The sequence below is a fragment of the Drosophila mauritiana genome, chromosome X (genome assembly GCF_004382145.1).
Source record: "Drosophila mauritiana strain mau12 chromosome X, ASM438214v1, whole genome shotgun sequence".
Classification (NCBI taxonomy): domain Eukaryota; kingdom Metazoa; phylum Arthropoda; class Insecta; order Diptera; family Drosophilidae; genus Drosophila; species Drosophila mauritiana.
In genome coordinates, this window is record NC_046672.1 from 10,092,372 (window position 1) to 10,102,673 (window position 10,302).

The 10,302-nt window shown below is 43.2% G+C and overlaps 3 protein-coding genes across 8 annotated transcripts in view; 1 reads left to right on the forward strand and 2 right to left on the reverse strand.

Moving 5' to 3' along the window:
* Positions 1-3,847, reverse strand: part of LOC117148557 (mannosyl-oligosaccharide alpha-1,2-mannosidase IA) — a 50,652-nt gene extending 46,805 nt beyond the window's left edge. Inside the window, exons 1-2 of one of the 5 annotated variants that reach the window (XM_033315998.1) lie at positions 3,670-3,847; positions 1,468-2,207 (exon numbers count right to left, since the gene is read on the reverse strand). In XM_033315998.1, coding sequence (XP_033171889.1) covers positions 1,468-2,082 — 615 coding nt within the window. In that variant the 5' untranslated portion in view covers positions 2,083-2,207; positions 3,670-3,847. Of the gene's footprint in view, positions 1-1,467; positions 2,208-3,571 lie in introns of all 5 variants that reach the window. The other 4 variants (XM_033315997.1, XM_033315996.1, XM_033315995.1 and 1 more) reach the window with 4 other exon arrangements.
* A 645-nt stretch (positions 3,848-4,492) lies between these two features.
* LOC117148558 lies at positions 4,493-6,901 on the forward strand. Of its 2 annotated transcripts, XM_033316002.1 has the most exons (5): positions 4,506-4,585; positions 4,658-4,812; positions 4,873-5,017; positions 5,080-6,086; positions 6,396-6,901. In XM_033316002.1, exons 2-5 carry the CDS (start codon positions 4,783-4,785, stop codon positions 6,570-6,572), a joined length of 1,359 nt encoding a protein of 452 aa, XP_033171893.1. In that variant the 5' UTR covers positions 4,506-4,585; positions 4,658-4,782; the 3' UTR covers positions 6,573-6,901. The 2 variants fall into 2 exon arrangements, with proteins under 2 accessions (XP_033171892.1, XP_033171893.1); XM_033316001.1 differs by having other exon boundaries at positions 4,493-4,812.
* LOC117148560 (putative hydroxypyruvate isomerase) lies at positions 6,826-7,839 on the reverse strand. Its single transcript, XM_033316003.1, has one exon. It carries the CDS (start codon positions 7,709-7,711, stop codon positions 6,917-6,919), a length of 795 nt encoding a protein of 264 aa, XP_033171894.1. The 5' UTR covers positions 7,712-7,839; the 3' UTR covers positions 6,826-6,916.
* Between the last annotated feature and the right edge of the window lie 2,463 nt (positions 7,840-10,302).

Genomic DNA, 10,302 nt, shown 5'->3' on the forward strand with positions numbered 1-10,302 from the left:
TCGTAGCTAAATTGAAAGCGAAACTAAAAACTGGAAATGGCAAAGATTCATCGGAATGGCCAAAAGTAAAAACCCGCAGTGGGAAAATAGGTTAAGTTATCACAACGATTGGCGTGTTATTCTCCGTAAATTTCATTTCAATTCAATTCAATTGATTTGCCCCTTGTTACCGAGCGCAAATTCGCTTCTCTGACTTCTTCGCATGTTCAGAGAGCTATAAATTAGAACGAGAAATAATAATCAAGCGAAAACAAAAGCGAAGGCGGCGTTGATCAGCTTGATACTGGATTCTAGATTCTAGACTCTAGATTCGCTATACATGTATGTATGTATGTACATATGTATTTATTATTCAGCATTTTCTGCTGTCGCGACGATCTGGATATGTTAGTTTCGCTGCCTGCTGATCTAAATGATTAGTCAGTGAGTCAGTCAGTCAGTCAGTCAGTCGGTTGGTTTTCTATTAAATTTTGTTTTCTATTAAACGCCCGAGGGGCCAGAAACAGAGATTTCGGATTCTGGGTCAGTGGAATCAAAGAGAAACAAAAGCGAGGACGGAGTACAAAAAATTAGACACGCAGAGACTTGTGAATTGGTTATGGAATTTCTAAATCCTACACGTCCACAGCGAAAATGGGTTCCCTACGAAGATGAAACTATGAAACTAGATGGAACCTTTAATAATAGCAGCAATGATCCTTCAAATGGGAATGTGACAAAGATAAAGATAACGATATACACACGTTCGTCAAACAGCGTGGCGCATAAACCCTTTTCTTAAGATTTCTTCGACGAATTGGCAAAGACCAGGGGCACATTCGTTGCATTGGACCGCCCGTCTCCACAAACAATTAGTCGGAACTGATTGTCGCGGAAGTTGAGTAAGGGGAGCACAGAAGTCGTGAAACGCGGGACGGGGGGAATTGGGACTGGCTGTGGAGGAAATATGTATGTATGTATAAATAGCGGAATGCTGATAATTGCCCACGTTGTCAAGTTGAGAGATGAAAATAAACGGAGAACAAATTACACATAGCCCGAGAAATAAAATAAATAAATGCCAAATTAGAGCATAAAAAAAAGACGATGCAGTAAAAAAAAAAACTCATGCGAAATCGAGCTGAGACGAAAAATAATAAAAAAAAAAAACGGAGCGATAACCTCGGGAGAGTTCAATATTTGCTTCTGTTTTTAAAAAGAGGTATTTTCAAGCTACCCATGTTCATTTTAAGATAAGATTTTCTGACCCGATTAACAATATAATCTCCAGGCATTACAATGGTTAACGATACTGCAATCAATAAAAGATATTTGCAAATATATCCACATCCCAAATACTATATACTTGTACTAATCATTTTGATTTGAAGTACAGTACCGTAGTTTTTATTTATATCAAAACGCATTGGATCGATCTGAAAACCGGCCATCGGTCGTATTTCGACCTATCAAGTGTGAACCACCTACCTCTTTGACCTTCTGACGTCGCTCCTCCAGTGTGGCGTCCAGTGTGTCCGGCGCCTGATCATTGCCACCGCCTCCCAATGGCAGTTGTGGTTGCTGCTGGTTGGGCTGGGCGGAATTTTGTGGATGCGACGAGGCCTGGCTGGCGGCATTGTCTCCCTGAACTGGGGCGGCCAGAACGGGAATGGCAGCGTGTCCCTCGTCCTGATCCAGCGGCTGATCCGCCAGAGCGGCGACGGGAGCTGGAGCCTGAGCCTGTTGGGCGAGCGCCTGGAATTGTCCGGGTTCGCCTCCACCCGCAGCCGGTGGCTCATCGAGCATATCGCCCAATTCGGCGCGAATCTTTTGCTCCAAACGCTGGCGATCGCCAATGAAATGCGGATCCTCGCTGCGATGGGGGGCGTGTGCGGCGAGGGGCGGCGCTGGGATGAAGATCTCCGGTCCGGCCTTTCGGAAGTGCTTGTAGACGCGCAGGACACGATCGCTGCCGAAGTTGTCCGGCAGGAGGAAGATGCCGGCGAAGCAGAGGAAGCACAACGTTATCAGGACGAGTCCAATCAGACATTTTTCGCGCGAGTGGAAGTTTGATTTGCGTCCAATTGGACTGATGCGATACATGGTCGATTGTTTATTGGCTTCAATTCGATTTAACTGATTCTTTTGGGTTATTTGTATTATTGTTTCACTGTAGTCTTCTCGGGCATTGGCGGTGGACTTTTTAATTTAAGTTATGTTTATGTTCTCTGATTTGGTGAAAAGGTTAAAGATTATTTATGGGCGCCTTTGGAAATAATAATAGGGAAATAATTGTTGCCTTTCATTAATTTGTACTTTTACGACAGGAGTACTATTATTTGTTTGTTTATTTCGTGAACTTTCTTTTTTTTAACACTCAGCTGTTTAACTTTCATGCCGCCTCTCTCACTCTCTTTTTTCCTTTCTCTTCGCCTCCCGCTCTCTTCTCTCTATGGCAGTGCATTCTTATTGTTATTATTGGCTATTTTCGGTTGTTTGCACACACACTCATACGTTAATGCGCCAAAAAAGGAGCACGAAATAAAAACGAAATGCCGGAAAGAAAACACAGACATGAACTGCCAGCAAAAACAAAGGTAATTCGATGCGATGTCGCTGCGTGGAGGAAAAAAAAGAAGAGCGGCAACTCACACACACACACAAGAAACGTGGCAAACACACAGACACGAGTTTATGCGGGGCATTGCAAAAATCGCGATTTTGCATAGCAATTTTTAGTTGGCATTTGCATTGACGAATCTAATTGGCACAGTTTACCAAACCTAAAACAACACTTTACTCAAGTATAGGCATATCCTGCAATAACCCAAAAAGAGTTATACAAGAAATATATCAAAGGTACATTCTAGTTGCACTCGACCTAAGAAACTAAGCACTATATAAGTAAATTACCATTTCAATTTTAAATTTACTTTTAAGTACAAAAAACATTTTTATAGCCAAGCCTACTCTTACGAAAATCCATGATCTATTTTTGCTTACTCCTAACAATAACATGCGTTGCTATGTTAATGACGGCTTTTGTAAATAATTCCAACAGCAGTGAAATAACTTAATGACTTGTGGCCTTTGAAATTAGTAATGGTTTTTATTCATAAGCACATTTCAACACTTAAATTCGCCATTTGGGCGGTGTATTTGCGTTCATTATTACTTCTGAGATCTAGAATAAATCACGATTTTGTAGGCCTGCATAAACTGCAGGCCAGACAGGGACGGGGCGAGATAGGATGATGAGAGAGAGGTCGGAGAGAAACACGCAATATTTTGCAACAACACAACGGGCTGACAACAATAACATTTATTACTGAACACCGTTAGCTGGCCAAACAACCGTACGAAAAAGACACAGAAACAAACAATAAAAAAAAAAAATGAAAATCGAAAGAGCCGTGGAGAAAAGAGAACACAGAGACACAGCTGATGGGGGAGAGCGGGAAAAAGGAGGCGACGAAAGAGAGGCAACAGAAAAAAGGGATGAATCTTTAGATTTGGATTTGATTTTTCTGTCTTCTCTCCGCTCTCCTTTCCCACACTAGCATCCATCCTGCTAACTCCATCTCGCTTCCACCTTAGCCGCTTCTTCCAGTTGTTTTTGTTGTTACTTTCCGTTCCTGGCAGGAGGTGTGTTTGTGCGAGCGAGAGGGGAACGAGCGTTACACCTGCCACCTTATTATTTTCGGCAAACCGAACATCGATTCACGGCAGAGGTATCACAAGAACGAGGCGCCTTCCACAATCGCGTTTAGTACCGTTGGATTTACGTTTCTTTTTTTTTGAGTTCGAGACGACCAAAAACAGCTTGGATCCGATCCACAATGTGCCCGCCGCTTTTTCCACCCGCAATGCCGAAGTGGCCTGTGGTCACACTAAGAGGCAGTGCTACCGGATCGCCGAACCGGCATTTTACACAAATGAGTCGCTTTCGCTTTATTCGTTTTAACAAAATTGGAATACATATTTGTGTCTGGTTTTTACAATTTAAAGCATATATGTGTCACATTATATCCAGGTCTTACAACACAACAAAAGAAGAACGCTTTAATGCTACTAGATTTTTATACGCCTACTAACCGCCCAAAACTGCCAGCCCACACTTTTGAAAAGTGTTTTGATATGTTTTTATATTTGTATTATTCTTGTCAATTTCTATCGAATTACGAAAAAACTTGTTTGCACGCTCACTCTAATGCCAAAAAGTCACCCAAAACTGCCACGCCCACACTTTTTAACATTTTTAAAATTGTTTCATATTTTATTCACTTATATTTAGCGATATTCCAGAAAAATTATGAAATTTTTCGTTCGCATTTCCACTAGCTGAGTAAAGGGTATGTGATAGTCGGGGAAGTCGACTTTCGCGTTCCTTCTTGTTTTAATGTTAAGTCTCGCTAATAGTCCGCGAAAAAATAACAATATTTATAAGTAAACTGTACTTATCGAATAGATTTATCGATGAGCATATAAAATATCGCATAGAATATTAAGTCAAAATGCAACCACCAAAATTCTATCACACGGCATTTAAATGTCATTGTGAAATTATTATACTTTTCACATATAAAGTGACTTTCTCTCCGAAAAGGTGACATTAGTAGCTCTTCCTGTAAATTGAAAAGTTTAACGAAAAGGACCATGTCTACCTTTGGCGCTGAAGTGGATCAGGTTTGGCCATCGGTCACCGGTGGTTCCCCGCATCTGACTGATTACGGACGCAAATTGCTGAATAATTGCCGGCAGGTGCAGAAGCCAATCGGAGGATACTATGAGTTGAGCGATGTGATGAAGATGTCCGAGATGTTTCCGCTGCAGGTATTGCAGTTGGGTGACCCCCAGACAACGTCGACTTATATTTCCACTTTCTTCTTGCAGTTCGGCGTGAACAGTGTCAAAGTATATCGTCAATCTCCATCGCGGCTTGCCCGTATAAATGATGAGGTTTCATCCACCTATCCAGTGATACACGAACGTACATTGGGCCTTTACTTGCAGTACTTGGAGCACAAGTGTCGTTGGGGTAAGCATTTCTCACGCCTAAATCGCCCTCTCAACTGATCGACTTGCCGCATTTCACCACAGGCAACGCTGTGGAAAGGCCCATCTACATCAACTTATCGCTATGCGGATTTGTGCATCGCCTGCTGCAAAAGCGCTGCGTCAGCTTCTTTGCCCAGAACGACAGGTACTTGCTGCTGAACGGAGAGTCCGGGGCTAGTGGCTTCGAAGCCGTGGGTACTCGGGAGGAGAAGCCGCCTCTGGTGCTGGCCAACGTGCTCAGCTACGACGATATCAAGCTCTCCGCTCTGCTTTCCGTGAGCTCACGCACGGAGTTTCTCAATGAGGGCGAGCGCAACAATTGCGGTCGCGTTGAGGAGCACTCCAAAACTTTGCAACGCCACGGGGTTATTGTGGGCATGATTGGAGCCCGTCTGTCGCGGCGTAATCTAATGGAGTTCCAGGACATTGTAATCGCACGTCAGCAGAATACGCGTGAAAGGGGCTACGGAATGGCGTTGGATGAGCCGGCTACAACGCGGGAAGAGGACTATCGACGACTATGGCGCGAGTTCTATGCCACGCCGGATCTCATCCACGGCCAGGCGGTCATCGACAATCAGCGTTTCGGACCATCAAAAAACAAGATGGACGTCTTCGACAATCTGGTGATGAAGCGGCGTTACGCCATCAGCTTCGACTTGCTGCTGCTGGAGACACAGGAAAGGGCTAAACGCATGAAAAAGTTGGCGTACCTCCATGTCGTGGGCTTCGGCTTGGGCGTGTGGAAGGCAGCAGAGCAGCAGGAGCGCATCTTCATGGAGACCTTCGAGCAGCGTATGCGCACGCTGGGCAACAAGCTCAATAACGTTGGCCTCGTTCACTTCTCCTGGTTTTCGATCACCGACTGCGGCGGTCTAAGCAACGGATCGCTGATAGAGATTCCCGGGCATCCAAAGGACGGCATCAGGGTACTCATTTCCAAGCGCAATCCAGCACGAAAGTTGACTGATCCTGAGCACGCCAAGATGCTGCTGGTAGTCTCCTACGCTAGCGATGGAAACGCCCTGCCGGGTAACGAATTCTGGGTGGTAAGTACATAGATTGACAGTGCCTTAGCCACAAATGTTGATATTAGGTGGTGAAACAATGAATATATATTCTGTGGTTTGGCCAACTCTGTGTTCTAGTTTTCCGGTAATGCCCTTTATATTAAATAATAAGAACATTATCAATTTAATGAGGGCATGCATTATCAGCTAAGTCAGTGTTTATAATTGTGTTAAGTGCAATTATAAAGATAATTCAATTTAGTGATCATTAAACTTGACATTTAACTAGTTGTAGTTCTTCATTTTCTTCTTTCTAATCCCACATATTATAACCTTCATTCGTTTTAGAAAATGCTGGAGTCCACAGGTGACTCCTCGACGGCCTGCTCCACGTTGGTGGCCGAGCTGCACAATCCGTTCATTAACCCGAAATTCTGCAATGGAGGAAACCTGCACATCGCCTCACCAGAACACGGGGTGCTCCACATAGCCGAATATGCCAATCTGGTGCTTCGGAGCGACTAATGGCATACGTGAATCTGCCTGCTATCTAATCTTATCTAATCGTAGCTACTGTTTTATTCCACACTTTGCTGTAGGTCAATTCCATGACCTTTTGACGCAAGCATGACAATTCCACAAAAAAAAAAGGACTTTATATTATATTCGATTTTATAAGACGATCTGCACCATTTTAAACCAATTCCAATTGATTGAATTGTAAAAAAAACCATGAAAATGCCTTGACAACGAGACAAATAGGTAATAGAATTGAGAATTTTGGTTAAACCATTTTTATGTAAGCAGTGTAAATACATGTGAATAAATGCAGAGCAGTTCCTTATGCCAAACTATATGTGATGTGCTAATTATAGCGTGTAGCCCAACTTGGAGACCCAACCCAAACCCTCGACAGTGGTCGTCTTGGGCTTGTACTCGCAGCCGACCCATCCGTCATAGCCGAATTCCTGGAGAGCCTTGAACACAAAGCCGTAGTCCAGCTCACCGGAAACGTCCGGCTCGTGGCGATGCGGCACCTGGGCGATCTGGAAGTGACCGATGAGTGCCTTGTACTCCTCGAGCGTCTTCGACACGTTGCCGTGCAAATGCTGCAGGTGGTAGAGATCGGCCAGCAATTGGATGTTGTCCGCAGCTACATCGGCCAGAATTCCAGCGGCCTTGGAGTACGAGTTCATGTAGTAGCCAGGCACGGCGTACTTGTTAATTGGCTCTATCACGCCGATCATTTTGCTGGCTCTGAGGCTATCGGCGGCGATCTTCAGATTGGCGGTGTACGTCTTTGTGTAGTCGCTCTCCTGGCCGCCCTTGAAGAGTCCAGCGGTGAGATGGATCTTGCCGCAGTTAACCTGGCGGGCGAAGTCAATGGTGGCATCCAACTGGCTACGGAAGAGCTTCTCCGAGCCAGGCACACTGGTGGATCCGAAACGCAGCTGATCGTCGCTCTTGTCGAAGGCCAGATTGACCAAACTGACCACCACACCCGTCTCCTTCACGGCGGACACCACGTCGCTGGTCTCGCCATCGGGATAGGGGATCTCCACAGCACGGAATCCGTTCTGGTGGGCCAGACGAATCCGCTCCGCGATCGACGTCGCCCTCTCCGTGAACAAAAAGTTCAGGTTCGCTGCAAACTTGAGTGCCATCTTCCGGGCTGTCCGTTCGCTAATCTTCGCCTGCGTTCACGCTTGGTAAACAACTGGGGGGAAAACGATGCGATTACCCGTTTTTTATATTGTATCTACCGACTTTTGATACTGCCAATGTCATATGGCGCAGGAGCTTTTTCGACCAAAGCTTTGCGTTACATACATACGTATGTTTTTAGTTATTTAGCTGGCACCAGAACCATTGCTTAGCATTAGTTGTAACCCTCGTCGTATATAAAGCATTGACTCCACCTGGCGGACGTTAAGGGAACCATTGAATAAGACGCATGTTTTGGCCAACATTTTAATTTTTAATTTCCAAGCCAATAAAAACAAAAGCAGTGCATAAAATGCTAATGGTATAACGACTGCAAAACTGTGAATTTCGAAAAGCTGGCAGCATTGCGCTTGAAATCTCTACTCTTTCGGGGCCACCGGGTGCATCGTCTGCATCACGGACGTTATCGGTTTTTTCTGGCTTTTTTTATTAGCAATTTTTAGGCGCCTCAGGCGTTCAACGATGGCCTGAAATGATACAAATTAATAATCTCCATGATATGAATGTTCAATTAAAAAATGAATGCGTACCCTCCTACGGTAGCGAGTCTTCTGGGATGCGGATAAACCATTCCACTCCACCGCTGCTCTTGATACGATAACGCGTTGTTGTTTTAGGGCTCGATGTTTTCTACGGTACACAAATTCAAAAAATGGATTGATCGAAGCCATTTTCCTTTTTTCTATAGAATATTGTAGATTATTTTATCAAATTCTGAAAAGAAAAGGAGAGGGGAGTTTAATATGGTATTTATTTGTTGTATGATAACTGTAATTGTTCTTTTTATTTTTATTTGTAAGAATTTTAAATAATCTGATGTGTCTTACAACTGTACCAAGTGACGAATGGGGTTCGAATAACCGAATTGCTAGCTGTATACGTGTACGGCAAACCCCACGCCAACTAGATGGAATAAAGTTAGATTTGATCAAAACGACGCCGGCGGATTCGCATCCTGGGAAACATCCTTCTTTTAGGTTTGCAGTGATCCCTCTGTAATCCTTGCACTTCAGTTTTGTTGGTGTCCAGCCCCATTGATACTGCTGCCGCCTGTCATCTGAATCATCGAGTACAGAATATCCTTAAAGTCTATCTATTGGCAATAGAATTAGGATTTTGGACAATATAACATCCTTTTTTATGGGTATTGAACTCAAGGCACTCTACAGGCTAGAAAGCTATAAGATAAGGTTGCCACACCCCGATCCGAATAACCCCCAAATCAGGAAAAGAGCACCTGCTTTGCTTATAATTTCATGGTTTTATTACCATTTTTTGGAAGCGCTTGCGACGCTGGCATTGATGTTGGTAGCATTGACGTAGCAGGAGGAGGTGTTGGAGGGCAGGGCGGCGCCCTGCTTGATCACCGTGTTCATGCGGCGGACAAGAGACATGGTGGCGCAGAAGGCCTTCAGGGTGCAACGCATGACGCTCGACAAGGTATAAGTTGCTCTACGTTTTTCTACATCGTTTTTACTTTATTCTACGTTCTTTCAGTACTTTCTACGTCCTTCAACGCCGTTCTACGTTTCTTTACGCGCCTTTTATTTTTTTTATGTGCATTTACCATTTACTAAGTTAAATAAAATAAATAAAGAATATAAACTGAAACGAGTAGTAATACCATCGAATTATTGGCTATTATTGGCCACAATTTCAGAAAGAAACTCACAATCAAAACTAGCTGGCAATCTAATAACAATTGTATATGTGTATGCACATACATATGTATTTGCCAAAAAGCTGAAAAAGGATTAGGGAAATTGAATTGGTTCGTCTAACCAGACGGATTCGGATGACCCCATGTGGGCAATTTAAATACTGGACTTTTTGGACAACATACATATGAACACATACACAAGAGGAAAAAAAGAGCAATCTAAAACAGACATGTCACTGCCATCGTGTGGCACTGTTTTAGCCGAAATAATAATAGTGCAAATAAATTGCACAAATATCCTATTGTTTTAGCTTGACAACCCATTTTCGTTTCTATCTCTATATATATTTGTATTTCTATTTATATTTCTGTACCCGGAAATGGAAATGTGGCACTCGTCGTCCGAAATGCATTTCCCATACGGCTACGGACCATCGACAAAGGCAATTAAATTTGTAAAATTTTCGCAACGAGTGGAAAGTGCAATGTGCAATGTGCAATGTGCAACTTGTGTGACCTCATTGATTAGCCAGATGCTGTTGTTTCTGCAGTTGGTCTTTATATTTAAAATTGATTGCATTCAGCATAGGAATTGGATTCGACAGCACTACAAACCTGGCACACTCGCAGATAGATACTTAAGTGAAAAGCTAACAATTAAAAAGGAAAATGTGCTAACGAGTTTTCACAAAAATGCCATAAATCAAGTACATGCAGAAATTAGTAAGTTAAGTGATTATGTAGTTAGTATATGAGTTAAATCCTACTATGTGTTCTATATTATTTATACAAATAATGTTGCGATAATTTTGTAACAATTTAGCTTATTGCGCTCCAGAAATGCTCCAGCATTAAGTTATATAGTATATT